This window comes from Brachyhypopomus gauderio, chromosome 2, assembly GCF_052324685.1.
Source record: "Brachyhypopomus gauderio isolate BG-103 chromosome 2, BGAUD_0.2, whole genome shotgun sequence".
Classification (NCBI taxonomy): Eukaryota; Metazoa; Chordata; class Actinopteri; order Gymnotiformes; family Hypopomidae; genus Brachyhypopomus; species Brachyhypopomus gauderio.
Genome location: NC_135212.1, coordinates 7,415,532 through 7,434,173, shown reverse-complemented (window position 1 = coordinate 7,434,173; position 18,642 = coordinate 7,415,532). Strand labels below are relative to the sequence as shown.

General features: G+C 50.5%; 1 protein-coding gene across 1 annotated transcript in view; it reads right to left on the bottom strand.

The window, feature by feature from the left end:
* The window catches only part of cdh13 (cadherin 13, H-cadherin (heart)), a 276,068-nt gene that overhangs the window by 152,418 nt on the left and 105,008 nt on the right, over nt 1-18,642 (bottom strand). The window contains exon 3 of the mRNA XM_076985430.1: nt 11,147-11,358. Within this exon, the coding sequence (XP_076841545.1) occupies nt 11,147-11,358 (212 nt within the window). The remainder of the gene's footprint in view (nt 1-11,146; nt 11,359-18,642) is intronic.

Sequence of the window (18,642 nt, the reverse complement as noted above, 5' to 3'; positions counted from 1 at the left end):
CACTTAGATTAGCCAATGAGAGTGAAGTAATACAAAGTACAGCGAATATCCTTTTTATAGAACTCGTGGATGCACATATACAGTACATATGCTTGTGTGTGTGTGTGTGTGTGTGTGTGTGTTTGTTGAGTGACGGTACAGCCTAATGGAGTTTATCTGCACCCAAATGCAATAACTCAGATCCATACTCCGTTACCATCCTCTCTCTCCTCCGCTCTGCTCCCTCGTTTTCCATCTTTCCATTCTGTTCCCTCATTTCTCTTCAAAATCCTCAGGCCATCGAGGATAGAGGAGATTTCAAGGATCGAGGCCGAGGCCATTAGCAGTGACCCCGTGACCCCACCAGCCTGACCCGCCCTGGGCGGCCAGAAGGCTCCCGCACTCACGCAGCACCGTGCACACGCGAGCGACCGGGCTCAGAGTCACGCGGAAGTACAGCTCGTCCAGATGACTGCTGACTCGTATTTCTGCTCTGGTGACTGGAACAGGTCTGGGAGTGAAGTTCAGAAGTAGAGAGAGAATGAATTAGCAAACAGCATTAGCAGATATGAAGTGGCCATCCAAATCGATTAGCCCTCTGCTTCCTGCCAGGCCATTTCTCTCTAAGCACCTCCCGATGGCCAATCCATTTAGGACGGGACCGCCGGCGCTGCGAAAGGGGAAGAGCTCTCTTTAATGGACCAGTCGGCAACACTCAGCAAAGTCTGACCAACAGCTCAGAGCTGCTCTTGCAATGTCAGCAAGGCCTCGAAAAATTCGAAATGTCGTGTTGCAAAGTGTAAATTAGCGCTTTCACAAATGTTCTACAGAATCTTCAGTGTTCCTGCTCCCTGGAAAAACACAGATTGTACCGGTGCATTAACATTTCTGGCTCAGTCATGAATTGTGCAAACAAGGCACTTTTGGCAGAAGGTCAATTAGATAGAGGTGCATGACCCTATTATTAAACACTGAGGGGGAAGAAAACAGCATAATCGAGCCATAAGACCATAAACTCAGAATCTTAGTCTTAAGCATTTACATTCATGATGTTGCCAATCATGTATTTTCTGTTCACATTAAGGTGCATCTTCCAGACAAGGCAATTCAGCCCTGACATTTATACCCAGAACGCGAACAAGACGCACACTGCTCCCAGCATGCATCTGGACATATTACATTGATCTGTCTGAAGTACGCTGGCGAGGGGGTGAGGGGGGGGCAGCCAAGAGGGGAAGGGAATGAAATGTCAAAGAGGTGCTTGCTGATAGAAACACACAGCGGCAACAGCAGCGTATCTGAAGAGACGCAGCACCCACAACGCTTCCTGCCTTCACTTTCATGTGGTCTTTTTCATCTCCCTTCTGTAAAATCTTACCAGATTTTTTCTTTAGTCAAGACTGGGCAAGTGTGTATGTATGGCACCTTTTCATACAGTGATGCCATCCGATTTGCACAAACATATTGCAAATATCAAGGAAAACAGCATTATATAATAAATGTATTATAAAGCCGGTTGCATCCTGAGATGCATCACCTCAGAACATATTTTGCAGCAAAAAAGAATCACAGTGAAATACAATTACAAATGAAAAGTGATGTTAGGACCCTGCGTGGCCTCTCCCTCGTATTTGTGACGTTACGGTTGTCCTATTTCTCCGTTGTTGGTATTTGTTTATCCTCCATCCCATTCCATCCAGATGCGAGAGGCGAGATGTCCCGGGTTCTTGTCACGCCTTCAGATGATCCAAACCATCCAAGAATGGAATAAAGATCATTCCAGGACACTCCACCAGAGATGACGAGGGCAGACGAGGGCAGACGAGGGCAGACGAGGGCAACCGACTTCTGCTTTTGCAGCATTTTCAATTGTGTGTGTTAATGATGGGATGAAAAGATTGTGACTTGCGTGTGTTTAATCATGGTCTGTTTGTTCCTTTTCCGACTTCTGTACATTGTGTTTCATTTTATACCTCTCACATAGGGGAGGGAAACAATACTTGTTGTTTCACTCTTATTTCCTGGTTCTGGTTAGGTCAGGGCAGAGTTTTTGTATTTTCTTTTCCTTTGGTACATCACACAGGTCATCTCGTATTTTACATTTGTTTTTTACACTACTTCGGTTTGTTTTGAACAGTTTCCTTCCTCATATAAATAACAAGCACCAAGATAAAATGTAAAAATAAAATACTACAACCAAAACAACCAAATGAGAGAATTGCTACAAATTAAAAGTGGTTCAATAACTACAAAAGTCAACATTGAATGTGTGAAACAATGCTAAATAGAAAATTAAAGTGCAATGAAATCCTACAGATTAAAAATTCAGTGCTAGATGAAAGTTACAGAAAACAAAAATGTTCAAAATTTGATCTTTAAAACAGCATACATGCAAGATCAGCATGTACAGGTCTCCCAGCGTGTGCAGGTCTCACACCATGTGCAGGTCTCACACTGTGTGCAGGTCTCCCAGCATGTGCAGGTCTCCCACCATGTGCAGGTCTCACACCGTGTGCAGGTCTCCCAGCATGTGCAGGTCTCCCAGCATGTGCAGGTCTCACACTGTGTGCAGGTCTCACACTGTGTGCAGGTCTCCCAGCGTGTGCAGGTCTCCCACCATGTGCAGGTCTCACATCGTGTGCAGGAGTGGTTCCCAGTGATCTGAGAGACCTGATGGACCTTGTAGCATGAATTTGGGTCCAAAGCAATTCAGTCATTCATATACATGTAGAAATATTTTGAAATTTGTTCTTCAATGATTTCATTAATGATTTATATTTGGCAGCAAATGTAAATCATGTTGTCTGTTCTTTTTCAGCTGGTGTGTTTTGAACAAGCTGGAGTTTGAACTGTGGTTAACCAGGAAGACCAGTATGAAGTGCAGTAGCCCAGTCTGGTGCAGGTGAAGACATGGATGAATTCTTCTCTGCGCTGCTCAGACATGGATTTTAAACTTTAAGGTGTCCTTGAGAAAGTAGAGTACTTTCTTGCTTAGGTGTTTACTGCCAAATGTAATTATTTTCTTTGTTTCTGTGTAGGAAGCTTTCTCTCATCCACTTGTTTATGATCTCTATCAGAATCAGAAAAACTTTATTGATCCCAGTGGGGAATTGCAGTTGTTACAGTTGCAAATGTTAATGTAGAAGAAAATATACTCTAAAATAAAAGGAAATATGTAATATACACACTAATTTATATTCACTAGAAACAGCAAGGTGGCAGTGGCTGTGATAATAAATATGAATATGGAGTGTAGCATATAAAGTATTGCACAGTGAATTAACAATAGTGTCACACGTTGAGGGAGGTGTTTGATGGCTGTAGGTAGGAAGGACCTGCTGTGGTCTTACACTGAATGTGCTCCTGTGTCCCTCCAGTGTGTTGTAGAGTGGGAGACATTGTCCAGTGTGTTGTAGAGTGGGTGGGAGACATTGTTCAGTGTGTTGTAGAGTGGGAGACATTGTCCAGTGTGTTGTAGAGTGGGTGGGAGACATTGTTCAGTGTGTTGTAGAGTGGGAGACATTGTCCAGTGTGTTGTAGAGTGGGTGGGAGACATTGTTCAGTGTGTTGTAGAGTGGGAGACTTTGTCCATAATGGCCTGCAACTTAGATAGCATCCTCCTCTCCGACACTGCCAACAGTGAGTCCAGCTTCACACCTACAACGGCCCTGCAGATCAGTTTGTTGAGTCTGTTGGTGTCTGCCACCCTCAGTCTGCTGCAGCATAGAGGACAGGAACCCCCCCGATGGACACAGGGCTCGCCAGTGGCTTGTCTCTCTTCAGATCCACCACCAGTTCCTTTGTCTTTGTCACACCTACTTGGAGATGGTTTAGCTCACACCATGTGACAGTCACAGAAACTTTCTGAAGGTGGCAGGTCTCTGTACAATAGCTGAGGTCCGTGGTGTAGAGGGTGTAGAGGGGACAGTTCCCTGCGGTGTAGAGAGTGTAGAGGGGACAGTTCCCCAGTGTAGAGGGTGGAGAGGGGACAGTTCCCTGCGGTGTAGAGGGTGTAGAGGTTGGAGAGGGGACAGTTCCCCGTTGTAGAGGGTGGAGAGGGGACAGTTCCCTGCGGTGTAGAGGGTGTAGAGGGGACAGTTCCCCAGTGTAGAGGTTGGAGAGGGGACAGTTCCCCAGTGTGGAGGTTGGAGAGGGGACAGTTCCCCGTTGTAGAGGGTGGAGAGGGGACAGTTCCCTGCGGTGTAGAGGGTGTAGAGGGGACAGTTCCCCAGTGTAGAGGTTGGAGAGGGGACAGTTCCCCAGTGTGGAGGTTGGAGAGGGGACAGTTCCCCGTTGTAGAGGGTGGAGAGGGGACAGTTCCCCAGTGTGGAGGTTGGAGAGGGGACAGTTCCCTGCGGTGTAGAGGGTGTAGAGGGGACAGTTCCCCAGTGTAGAGGGTGGAGAGGGGACAGTTCCCCAGTGTGGAGGTTGGAGAGGGGACAGTTCCCCGTTGTAGAGGTTGGAGAGGGGACAGTTCCCCGTTGTAGAGGGTGGAGAGGGGACAGTTCCCCAGTGTAGAGGGTGGAGAGGGGACAGTTCCCTGCGGTGTAGAGGGTGTAGAGGGGACAGTTCCCCAGTGTAGAGGGTGGAGAGGGGACAGTTCCCCAGTGTGGAGGTTGGAGAGGGGACAGTTCCCCGTTGTAGAGGGTGGAGAGGGGACAGTTCCCCAGTGTAGAGGGTGGAGAGGGGACAGTTCCCCGTTGTAGAGGGTGGAGAGGGGACAGTTCCCCGTTGTAGAGGGTGGAGAGGGGACAGTTCCCTGCGGTGTAGAGGGTGTAGAGGTTGGAGAGGGGACAGTTCCCCGGTGCAAAGGGTGGAGAGGGGACAGTTCCCTGGTGCAGAGGGTGGAGAGGAGACAGTTCCCTGGTGCTGCTGACCACTCGGCTCTCCTCACGGTGCTGCAGCCGTGCATACTGTGGTCTGCCAGTCAGGTAGTCTACAATCCAGGCTCCATGGTCTTGGACATGGGGCATCATTGCCACTGGTCCGTAGTCCTTGAGGTCACTGGGTCACCGCGTCTTCAGAACAGGAACAACGCAGGACATCTTCCACATCAAGGGGACTCTCTGGAGACTCAGGCTCACGCTGAAGGTGTACATGTCCTCTTCTCCGTTAGCCTCCTTTGTCTCGCACTCACTGTCCCTGTGCGCCGTTTTCTTCCTCCTCTGCATCCCCTACATCTCCAATGCTCTCCAAAGATGGTTGTCGTACTTGTCGCCACGCTGGCCGGAATCCGCGGAGATCATCTGATGACGGTTGTAAACAAAGCGGCCATGTTGCTGTGCAACGGTGGACCGGGACCACTTTCTTGGCCAAATAATAGATCAGGACTCTGGATTAGCACGTCCCGAAAGAGCACAAACGGCAGCTTCACGCTCCGACCATGCATATATCACTAAAGCACAGACACATCTGCGCTCATCAGTAGATAGAGCTGGATTCATCTGCATATAGGCATAGCTGTGATTGACTGTTTTAAATGATTTGGCCTAGTGGAAGAGTTTGAATGGGAGAGGCCCAGTAATGGATCCTTGAGGGACACCACAGGACAAGGGTGCTCATTTAGATTCATGATTGTCCTGGACCCATGAGACCGTTTACATTCATGATTGGCAATAGCAATAAAGAATCCCCCATTTGTCAGGTATGATCTGAAGCAGCTGAAGACCATTCAAGAATTGAATAAAATAGCCCCGCCCATCTCTCAGCTCCTCTTCCCCTCTCTCTCTCTCTCTCTCTCTCTCTCTCTCTCTCTCTCTCTCTCTCTCTCTCTCTCTCTCTCTCTCTCTCTCTCTCTCGGTTGGCTGGTATTTTGCCCTAGTGTGTAACATTGATGCCCCTGCCACTCACACTCACCAAAACAGAAAACCCAACACCCAAGCTGAGGGGAAAAAAAAACCGACCAATGACAGACCATTCATTGTGTCTGACTAAAATAACACAATTTGAAGGGAGAAAAACAGCAGCATCTCTGGAGCTGAGCAGTGATTTGCATTGGAGACAGGATGGATTTTGTCCTTGCTGTGTGCCCGGGCCTGACGCTGCTGATGCTGGCAGCGTGTTGCCGGTGTGGGCGACGTCTCCCCAGCTGCCAAAGCCCAGCGGCTGTCAGGATGACGGAGAGCACGGAACGGGAGGACTCCAGAAATGAAGCCATTTGTTTACGGCAGCCCCGTGCAGTCACCCCGACGCGCCCGACACGCCGCCCGCCACGCCAAGCCGCCCGCGCACGTTTGGTGGAAGAGCCGCAGAGGGCAGGCCCAGCGCCACACATGACGGCGGGACACGATATCAGACACGGAGCACGTGAGGCGTGCGGCTGGGGCGAAGCTGCTCCTGCCCCCCTAATGGGTCGCACCGCAGGACTAGTGAGCAGATTTCAAATGTCACACTAAACATCCCCGGGGCTGTTGACTGGAGTGTATCGGAGCGGTTTCTCCCTGTTTTAGTCGAGTGGGTGATTATATGTATAAAGATCAAACTCATTATCATAGCTGAGCGATGCTCCTTCATTGGCTAAGAGGCACGCCGTGTCCTTTGACTGGCCCGAGCCAACTGTCACGCACGAACGACACCACATCAATCCCAGAGTGCAGTTCACCTTGGCTGCCGTTCCATCCTGGCGTGCGATGAAAGGCTTGCCACGCCTCCCTACGCATAATGGGAGTTTATGTTATTTTCAGCGACCAGATAAGAGGCACAAGGAAAAGAGTGACAGGTACTACAGGGGAGATGAAACGCTTCCGTCAGCACCGTCACCTGAAGGAGGTGAAGGAAGAGAGAGAGGGAGAGGAAGAGATGGAAACGCAAGACCCCTCCCTTCCTTGTGGAGGCATGGATGGTTGCTCTGGAGTTATTGATGAACTACACCCCCACCCCCCCACCCCACACACACACACACACCCACCCACACACACACGTCCTCAAGGACAGATCAGTGTGTGTTCTCGTTCTCAAAGCAGGCCACACCCTCTCCCTGCAGCTGATGTACAACCCCTGTGGATGTGTGCTGACATCCCAGAGTGAAAATGGTCATGAATCTTTAATGGCTCCTCTCCATAACTTACAGCAGCACAATCTTTGGGGCTCCGCCCCTTCCTGCTATACATGACCTCCATTAAGACCCGACGCTGAGGATACTGGGACGTTAACAGCAGGTGCGTGCCTAGTCCCAGACCCCCCACCCATGAGAGGCTGCTCAAGGCAGGATCACCTTCACACTATACATTAGATCTCAACATCCTGATCCTTTATAAAAGGAGGAAGTTAGAACTGCCACTCGCGTTTGCTTCCCCCCATCAGGATGGAGACACACGGAACTGAACACTCTCTCCCTTTCTCTTACTCATCACAAATCGACCTCCATTGCTACGGCAACAGTGTCATGAGCATCAGGAGTGCAGGCATGAGTCTGCTGACACTGGCGCCCCACCTCTGGCTGCAGGATTACTGTCCTGACGTCTCATGTCTCCACATGTCTCCACTGATCTCTGGCTGCAGAATTATGCCATCCTGATGTCTCATATCTCCACATGTTTCTGCTGATCTCTGGCTGCAGAATTACTCCGTCCTGACGTCTCATGTCTCCACATGTCTCGGCTGATCTCTGGCTGCAGGATTACTGTCCTGACGTCTCATATCACCACATGTCTCCGCTCATCTCTGGCTGCAGAATTACGCCGTCCTGATGTCTCATGTCACCACATGTCTCCGCTGATCTCTGGCTGCAGAATTACGCCGTCCTGATGTCTCATTTCTCCACATGTCTCCACTGATCTCTGGCTGCAGAATTACGCTGTCCTGATGTCTCATGTCTCCACATGTCTCCACTGATCTCTGGCTGCAGAATTATGCCGTCCTGATGTCTCATGTCTCCACATGTCTCTGTTGATCTCTGGCTGCAGGATTACTGTCCTGACATCTCATGTCTCCACATGTCTCCGCTGATCTCTGGCTGCAGGATTACTCTGTCCTGTCTCATGTCACCACAGTGGGAGAAGCCTGAACACCAGAGTGAGACGTAGATTACGAGCAGTAGACGAAGCCCAGCTACCCCGTTAACCCCCTGCTGGAGGGAGATGGGATGGACATGCAGGGAACTGTTGACACAGGACCATCGGACAGGTACATCAACCGCACATAACTGACACAGCGCAGGAAATGTCCACTGCTGTTTACAGACACACGGTGCTGGGTACAGACCAGAGGTGGGGACTCGAGTCACATGACTTGGACTCGAGTCAGACTCGAGTCATTAATATTAAGACTTTTGACTTGACTGGAAAAAATATTCAGAGACTTAGACTTGACTTGGACTTTTACACCAATAACTTGGGACTTGAATTGGACTTGAACCTGTTTACTTGCAAAGACTTGATTTTTTTTACCCCAAATCTAAATTTTAAAACGCATATTAATATTTATAAAGTGCGCCCCATTAATTTCATTTCCGTCCTTCTGACGCAGACCGGCGTTACACCAGATTCTGTGACCGTCGAGTTTTGTGACCACAGGGGGCGCTATTTCACAGTTTCTGTTCAGAGGCACAAACGCTTTACGAATGCTACGTAAACTACGCTGATGCACTTTCTTTACTCGTTTTGTTGGTGTCCACAAGCCAAAATATGACAGATGTTTATATTTACATTTATCGTCTCTTAATTACATAAGTGTACTTAAACAAGCTTTACCATCCTCTCACCATTGCAGCCAACAAAGAAATCATGAATGGGATGTACAGGTGAGCCTTTTTAACTGGGGTCACCAATTCTGACGACAGCCATCAGAATATGTGACCCCACTGAATCTCCAGGTAACAATAGTAACAGAAAACAATGAAAAAATAACCCTAACCTTTTATTAGTCTATATTTAAACATTTTATCCAAATGTTTAGAATAACCATTCGTAATGACAGCATCTTGCTTTCGATGAAGCTTGCTATTTTCGTGTAAAATGATGTAACGAAACATTCTTGTTTAAGTACATTTATGTAATTAAGAGAAGATAAAATGTAAATGATCTGTCATCTTTTGGTTGGCGGACACCAACAAAACGAGTAAAGAAACGCATCAGCGTAGCATTCGTAAAGCGTTGGTGCCTGTAAAAAAAAAAAGACTCGAAAGGACTTGAAATTCCAAGTTTCAGATTTGGGACTTGACTTGATGGTTGCTTGTCTTGACTTGAGTTGACTGTCTTTGCTTGAGACTTGACTCGGGACTTGAGGATAAAGACTTGGACTTACTTGAGACTTGCAAAACACTGACTTGGTCCCACCTCTGGTACAGACACACGGTGCTGGGTACAGACACACGGTGCTGGGTACAGACACACAGTGCTGGGTACAGACACACAGTGCTGGGTACAGAGATGTGTAACAGGGTGGACACTGAGATTGACAAGCTGATGTTCTTCTTCAGAGCCAGTAGTCTGCACCAACAAACAGCAGAAGCACGTACCATAATAAGGCAGAGGAACCCAACTGAGATACATGTGTATACCAATAATGACCAACAGAGAAGTACTCACTGGTACTTCTCTTATAATTTACCCCTTGATCTACAAACAGCCCCAAAAGTCAAGAGAAACTGGCCCAAAGTACATCTCTTTAAGTACTGCAACACAAATCATCTCTATATTTCTAGAGACAAATAATCAATTATCAATTAAATAAATCAATTATCTCAAAAAGAAATGCAGATGTAGTGTGAGGCAGACGCTGAAGAGGTGAGAACTCCTGGTTCGGCCAGGAGCCGTTTTCTCTCTTTAAACAATAGCACCACAAGATGATGAAGATGCAAAGATCTTTCTCTCACTGGTTTAAGCTCCTTCGTTTGTTTGCTGTTTTCTCCTTTCTGCTCATTTGTCAGGAAACTAGAGGTGTTCTCGTTCCGCGCGACTACAGCAAAGACAAACGAAGGCCCGTGGTGTCCCGTAAATCCTGCATGCATTGAAATCTGTTCTTTCATTTATTCATATATCGATCCCGCAGCAGTGTGAGAGTTATAGTGGCTTTTCTGTTTTCCTCCTGATGGCCTGTTTGTCAGAGATGCTGCTCTGCAGTTCTCCCGCGTCTCCTGCGTCTCCTCCGGCACTCGCCAGCTGTGTGGGCCTCTGGGGCCCGTCAAAACTTCCCCTCCACTTTATCTCATACTTATCAATAATCTGAGTGCAATAAAACTGACAATTAAACCAAATGCTAAATCTGCAGCACTTGTTTTATTTATTGCGGTTTGTAGCAGAGGGCCACGATACAGACACCGCACAGACACACTGCTGACGCTTGCTTGCTTGTCTGAGGTGGGACCTCTTGCAGAACAAGCTGCAAGCCAGGAGGAGAGCCTCGCACAGGAACCCGCAACAGCCAGGCCCCAGGAAACCAGATTGGTCACACCGCGAGACGAGCAGGCCCTCGTCACACCGTGAGACGAGCAGGCCCTCGTCACACCGCGAGACGAGCAGGCCCTCGTCACACCGCGAGACGAGCAGGCCCTCGTCACTCCGCGAGACGAGCAGGCCCTCGTCACTCCGCGAGACGAGCAGGCCCTCGTCACACCGCGAGACAAGCAGGCCCTCGTCACACCGCGAGACGAGCAGGCCCTCGTCACACCGCGAGACGAGCAGGCCCTCGTCACACCGCGAGACGAGCAGGCCCTCGTCACACCCAGAAGCAGCACAGTCCCACCTGCTCCTGGACGGAAGTGAAGCGTACGACGGGGGGAGCAGCAAACGCCCGAGACCAATGCGAAATCATTTAATCCCAGACAGCAGCACTATGAGGGGAGGCGGGGGGAGGGGGTTAGTCCTCCACGCCTGCTGCTCTCCGCCCGACTGGAGCAGTCGGCAGGCAAGAAAGAGACTGGGTGGAATTTTCAATAAAGGAACTGTTCACAGTTGTGAGGAAACAAAGTTTTGTCAAGTGTGATTGTAATGAGGGGAGAGACAGCCGTCCCAGCGGTAGCGGGGCAGAAGCCGGTCCTTCTTATTCAGTGTCCCGCGCCACGTGCACACCGCCAAGTCATGCGTGTCTCCAAACAGCTCTAGAGACCTCCACAATTTCTCGGCTGTAACAGGACACGCAAGGATGGCTCTTCCACTCAAAGCTAATCGTCTTGATGTCCTGCCAGCCGCTGCAGTGAGAGAGTAAATGCAGACACATGGACACTTACCCTGAGCGTCCTGGTCGACGTGGGTGGAGCGCCGACAATGTCCACCTGCACCATGTCGTCTGCGTGTGGACTGTGTCCGTGTACGAATATGACCGCGTCACCATCAGTCACGTCTCTTCTCGGGACGAGATTCCAGTCCTTGTCTATCAGAAAGTCTGGGTCGGACACTTCGAATGCCACGCCCTTATTCCCTGCACAATCGTCAAACACCACTGCAAACACACACACGCACGCACGCACGCACGCACACACGCACACACGCACACACGCACACACACACACACACACACACACACACACACACACACACACACACACGCACGCACACACACAGAAATACACAAACACATTAGGAAAATTACTACAACAAATCACACAGAGATGCATCAGCTGGCTGAGCAGGAAGCAGTGATTGTCCACCCACGATGTAGTGGAGGGTGCTGACTGCTGGGTGCTGACTGCTGACTGCTGGGTGCTGACTGCTGACTGCTGGGTGCTGACTGTTGGGTGCTGGGTACTGGGTGCTGACTGCTGGGTGCTGGGTGCTGGGTACTGGGTACTGGGTACTGACTGCTGGGTGCTGGGTGCTGACTGCTGGGTGCTGACTGCTGGGTGCTGACTGCTGGGTACTGACTGCTGGGTGCTGGCTGCTGGGTGCTGGCTGCTGGGTGCTGGGTACTGGGTGCTGACTGCTGGGTGCTGGCTGCTGGGTGCTGGCTGCTGGGTACTGGGTGCTGGGTACTGGGTGCTGACTGCTGGGTGCTGGCTGCTGGGTGCTGATTGCTGGGTACTGGGTGCTGGGTACTGGGTGCTGACTGCTGGGTGCTGACTGCTGGGTGCTGACTGCTGGGTGCTGACTGCTGGGTGCTGGCTGCTGGGTGCTGGGTACAGGGTGCTGGGTACTGGGTGCTGGGTACAGGGTGCTGACTGCTGGGAGCTGACTGCTGGGAGCTGACTGCTGGGTGCTGAATGCTGGGTGCTGAATGCTGGGTGCTGACTGCTGGGTGCTGACTGCTGGGTGCTGACTGCTGGGTGCTGACTGCTGGGTGCTGACTGCTGGGTGCTGACTGCTGGGTACTGACTGCTGCCTTCAGTAAATGTGGCACAGGCATTCTTAAGGGGGTGATACATGAGTCGTTATTGAAAAACAGACACACTGTTGCTGAGAGGAGTAGGCGTGTCTGAAAGAAGGAGGCATAACTCAGAGAGGGAGGGGCATCTCAGAACGGGGCGTGGCAGATGTAGGATAATTCTGTTTAGTCACTCATGAGCAAAGCAGAACATCTACAATGTTAAACACAGAGGAGACTTTAAACATGCAGCCTTCAGCCCCCAAATGATCCAGCAAATATCTGTTTAATATCACTGACCTTTACTGACCCTGACTGACCTTTACTAGTCTGTGATGGGCCGGCATACCTCAACAATCTCTATTCACTGCCCTGAGACACTCGATCATTTATGCAATTTATGCCTCAAGGGTGTGGTGTTTATTGTGTGTGGCTGAGGTACATGCTGCACATGTGTGTGTGTGTGTGTGTGTGTGTGTGTGTGTGTGTGTGTGTGTGTGTGTGTGTGTGTATAGGTTTGTGTGAGTGTGTGTGCGCGCGTGTGTTTGTGTAGGTTTGTGCCCTAGTCTCAGAGCCACCATTAGGTTTTTTCTGCTGTAATGAAGTCTGTGTCCATCTCCTCTGTCCCATCCTCTCTCCTCAACTTCCGTCTCTTTCTCCTTCATTTTCATCTTTTACCCTCTCTTCCATTTTTCTTCTTTTTCTTCCACATTTGCTTTTATATCATTTGTAGCATTTGGATTTATAGTAGGGGTGTCACGAGATGAGACGTAACTCAGCGAGATTTCTGTCTCGTGGGATTTGTGATCCAGCAAGCAGCCAGAATGACGTCAGAAAATACAGGTATTACTATTGAAGATGCCCCCGCCACTTTCAAATCGTTTGTTTGGCAGCATTGTGGGTACCTGGCGGAAATGATGAATGGCAAGAGAGTGACTGATAAGACACGGACCATATGCAAACGTATGAAAATAATGCCGTACACCGCAGCTAATTATGACCGACTTTTTTATTTTATTTCGCGTAGTGGAGCAGTGGCAGCACAGTGGAGTGTTGTGGAGTGTTGTGGGGTGTTGTGGAGTGTTGTGGGGTGTTGTGGAGTGTTGTGGAGTGTTGTGGGGTGTTGTGGAGTGTTATGGGGTGTTGTGGGGTATTGTGGGGTATTGTGGAGTGTTGTGGGGTGTTGTGGAGTGTTGTGGGGTGTTGTGGGGTGTTGTGGGGTGTTGTGGAGTGTTGTGGAGTGTTGTGGAGTGTTGTGGGGTGTTGTGTATGATAAGCTGAGGCAGCACAGCCTCCACCACAGCCCATTTCGGCAACACGATCGCTCTTTCTCACGCTGTATGCACGAGAACATTGTTAGTTTTTTTCTATACTGTATTTACAATCAAAGCGTATCTAAATCTAGGGTCACGATTAACGACGAAAACTGCTTTATGAGGGACTTTTCAGTCTCTAACCCCGTCGTTAAGCGGGGACTCACTGTAATATTGTTTGCGCTTGAAAAAAGGAGAAATATTAAATTTTATTTATTTTACTTGAACTTTTATGAAATTTTATTTTAATTTGTAGAGGAAGAAGATTATTAAAAGTTCATGCTTACATAATGCATGTTAAGAGTTATAATAAAACTTTTCAAAATGCATGTGTAACTCAGTTAAATAAAAGTCTGTTGTCCAGTCATATAATTTGTCATCTTAGTGTTCTTAAAATCTCGTCTCGTCTTGTTCTCGTGAACCCAATATCATGTCTCGTCTCGTGAGCTGAGTGTATCGTCACACCCCTAGTTTACAGGGTTTCGATAATTTATAGGTTCTGTTTTTTATCAACTCTGTCTATTAAAACTATCATTTGATTGTCACATAAATAATGAACATTATTGTCTTCCAGGTTTCTCTTAGAAAAAAACATTTAAAGTGCCTGTTACTTGCTGCAGGGTTTGCAGTACTAATGAATGCTGACTATATCATGGGAGCCTACACCCCTGTCTGTACAAGACCCTCCTCTCTCCGTCAGCCACGCCCCTGTCTGTACAAGACCCTCCTCTCTCCTTCAGCCACACCCCTGTTTGTACAAGACCCTCCTCTCTCCTTCAGCCACGCCCCTGTCTGCACAAGACCCTCCTCTCTCCTTCAGCCACGCCCCTGTCTGCACAAGACCCTCCTCTCTCCTTCAGCCACGCCCCTGTCTGCACAAGACCCTCCTCTCTCCGTCAGCCACACCCCTGTCTGTACAAGACCCTCCTCTCTCCTTCAGCCACGCCCCTGTCTGCACAAGACCCTCCTCTCTCCTTCAGCCACGCCCCTGTCTGCACAAGACCCTCCTCTCTTCTTCAGCCACGCCCCTGTCTGCACAAGACCCTCCTCTCCCCGTCAGCCACGCCCCTGTCTGTACAAGACCCTCCTCTCTCCTTCAGCCACGCCCCTGTCTGCACAAGACCCTCCTCTCTCCTTCAGCCACGCCCCTGTCTGTACAAGACCCTCCTCTCCTTCAGCCATGCCCCTGTCTGCACAAGACCCTCCTCTCTCCTTCAGCCATGCCCCTGTCTGTACAAGACCCTCCTCTCTCCTTCAGCCACGCCCCTGTCTGCACAAGACCCTCCTCTCTCCTTCAGCCACGCCCCTGTCTGTACAAGACCCTCCTCTCTCACTCAGCCTATATGTGCTTCATAATTACAGAACTATAAATGTTAGATACACAATACAGAAGTCTGTAGTGTACAGTGGGTTTCTGTGCCCACTCATTTAACATAAGGTCACAGGGTTCCCCTCACAACAGCAGCTCCAGACATCATCATGCCATCTGAGCTTCACATGCCTCCACCTAACAGACTGTTAATTAACCTGAGCTACAATGCACATCCACACACCCCACTGACAGCTGTGAATATTACGGGTTACGCAGCTAATCTGACAGCCTCTTCAACGCCTCTGCCACCTGCTTTCTTTCATGCTCCGTGCTGATTGGTGAAAAGACGGACCAGCGCCGGGAGGGTTTAAACACTTTCATACAGGCCCGGATAAGCCACCTGTAATGCATCTGTAATGGCCACCTGTGTGTACAACAGCAGGAGCAGATCTCCCTGTTGGAGCAGTCATCCCAGACATAACACACAGGGACACACGCACACAGGGACACACGCACACAGGGACACACGCACACAGTGACACACGCCACCAAACAAGTCCCGCTGTTTACGAGGGCCATAGAGCAGCAGGCGTATTAGAAGGGCTCATCAGGAGGGGGGGGGGGGGGGGGGGGTAGAGGAACAGGGGGCAGGAGGAGGTGCAGTGGTTCCCTGTGAGTGGAGGCATAAATAACCCTGTGATGGAGGAAGAGAGGGGGGACAACAGGAGCAAGATGAGCAGAGAGAACACACTCCACACACACACACACTCCTCACACACACACTCCACACACACACACTCCTCACACACACACACACACACTCCTCACACACACCACTCACACCACACACACACTCCACACACACCCACTCCTCACACACACACACACACACACACACACACACACACACACACACACACACTCCTCACACACCCACACTCCACACACACACACTCCTCACACACACACCCCACGCACATGTTTCGCACTCGTGCTGCACATGCGCACGCAATCTACAAACACTCCACACACACACAAACACTCCCAGCTCATCCATCAGTCTGTGTCTGGAGGAGCTTCCCCATCTGAGCAGAACCGGAGAGAGAGGAGTTCGTCTGTGGCTGAGAGCATCCTCTCTCTCTCCTCCACCTCTCTCCTCTCTCTCTCCTCCACCTCTCTCCTCTCTCTCTCCTCCACCTCTCTCCTCTCTCTCTCCTCCACCTCTCTCCTCTCTCTCTCCTCCACCTCTCTCCTCTCTCTCTCTCCTCCACCTCTCCCCTCCATCTCTCTCCCCTCTCTCTCTCCTCCACCTCTCTCCTCTCTCTCTCCTCCACCTCTCTCCTCTCTCTCCCCTCCACCTCTCTCCTCTCTCTCTCCTCCACCCCTCTCCTCATTCTCTCCTCCACCTCTCCCCCATCTCCCATCTCTCCCTTCTCTCTCCCCTCCATCTCTCCCCTCTATCTCTCTCCTCTCTCTCTCCCCCCTCCACCGCTCCCCTCCATCTCTCTCCCCTCTCTCTCTCCTCCACCTCTCTCCTCTCTCTCTCCTCCACCCCTCTCCTCATTCTCTCCTCCACCTCTCCCCCATCTCCCATCTCTCCCTTCTCTCTCCCCTCCATCTCTCCCCTCTATCTCTCTCCTCTCTCTCTCCCCCCCTCCACCGCTCCCCTCCATCTCTCTCCCCTCTCTCTCTCCTCCACCTCTCTCCTCTCTCTCCCCTCCACCGCTCCCCTCCATCTCTCTCCCCTTTCTCTCTCCTCCACCTCTCTCCTCTCTCTCCCCTCCATCTCTCTCCCCTCTCTCTCTCCTCCACCTCTCTCCTCTCTCTCCCCTCCATCTCTCTCCCCTCTCTCTCTCCTCCACCTCTCTCCTCTCTCTCCCCTCCATCTCTCTCCTCTCTCTCTCTCTCCTCCACCTCTCCCCCATATATCTCCCCTCTCTATCCCCTCCATCTCCTCTCCCTCATCTCCCCTCCATCTCTTTCCTCTCTCTCTCCTCCATCTCTCCCCATCATCGGTTCATATAGATGTTGACATGCTCGAGCCTCCAGCGTGCGCGCGCACACACACACACACACACACACACACACACACACACACACGTTTTTGTCTGTATAAACTCTTTGCCTGTTCTCTCCAGGTCCATCAGCCTGCCTTCAGTCCATCATGCTCAGTCGTTTTCCATTTCATCCCCCTCTGCCTCCCCCTCCGTCTGCTCCTCCCCCTCCACCTCCATCTCCGCCTCCCCTTCCGCCTGCTCCTCCCCCTCCGCCTGCGCCTCCACCTCCACCTCCACCTGCGCCTCCACCTCCCTCTCCGTCTGCTCCTCCCCCTCCACCTCCACCTGCGCCTCCACCTCCCTCTCCGTCTGCTCCTCCCCCTCCCCCTCCCCCTCCACCTGCGCCTCCACCTCCCTCTCCGTCTGCTCCTCCCCCTCCACCTCCACCTGCGCCTCCACCTCCCTCTCCGTCTGCTCCTCCCCCTCCACCTCCACCTGCGCCTCCACCTCCCTCTCCGTCTGCTCCTCCCCCTCCCCCTCCCCCTCCACCTGCGCCTCCACCTCCTGCCGTAATGTTCTCTCCCCGCTGCTGTCTGCCACACCTCTCATCACCCTTTGTCATAGCTCGCATTGTGATTGCTGGAGTAATAGTCGCCATGTTCTGGAGGTCAGAGAGTAAATGAAGGTTCTGGGCCAACAGACAGACGCTGCCTCACAGTGTGTGTGTGTGTGTGTGTGTGTGTGTGTGTGTGTGTGTGTGTGTGTGTGTGTGTGTGTGTGTGTGTGTGTGCGCGTGTATGTAATAGTAGCTAAATATTTTATTTATTTCTTTAGCCGACAAAAATACCTCGAAAGTTTCTTTCAATTAGCCTCTCTAACTCTACACCTTTAAACTATCTTTTATGTTCTTTCAGGGTCATTCATTTAGGACACACACACACACACACACACACACACATCTTTTATTTCTTTCACGCACACCCACACACAAACACAGCATAAAAAAGCATTTAAAACAAAGCCAATCAAGCACATAGAAACTTCACAAACAGACGCTCACACACTCACACACGTTTCATGTTCCAAGCAGCTTTGACCTTTTAGCCAAAATCCCTTAAGCACAATAGACGTGTTCACCTCTTTCCGCTGCAAACTTATACATTTATTTCAATAAGGAGAGGCGGCACACCACACACGGCACTTCAGAAGTGTCCTGCCAGCGTGCGATGGATGTCGGAGCTGTGAGGAACGTGGTCGGGTGGAGCACAGAGACCCTCAGTGCAGCGCTGAGTAGAAAAGCAAAACGGATTAGCCTGCAAGGTCTGAACCACCAGCTTGGTCGGAGCACTCGAAATGCACACACACACACACACACACACACACACACACACACATACACACACACAAAAGAGATTAGCCTGTTAGCTCTGAATCACATGCCTGAACAGAGTGCACACACACACACACACACACACACACACACACACACACACACACACACACAACACACACACACACACACACACACACACAGGGAGGTGAAGGAAGGCCAGGGACCATCTCATCTTCACTAGAGAGTGCATCACAGCACTGCGAGCGAGACGCCTTCCCAGTGTAGCCGTGTACATGCCTGCGTGTGACAAAACGTAGTGCTGGCCAATCACGTCTCATCACTTCTGCTCGTGTTTGACCTTTGCCCTACACCATCAGCACGAATGCTTCCCTCAACTCTTCGTTTGAGTCCCATTGGATGGGGGTCGCATCACCCGAGCCCATCCACACACGCCTAGGCAGCTGCAGTGTA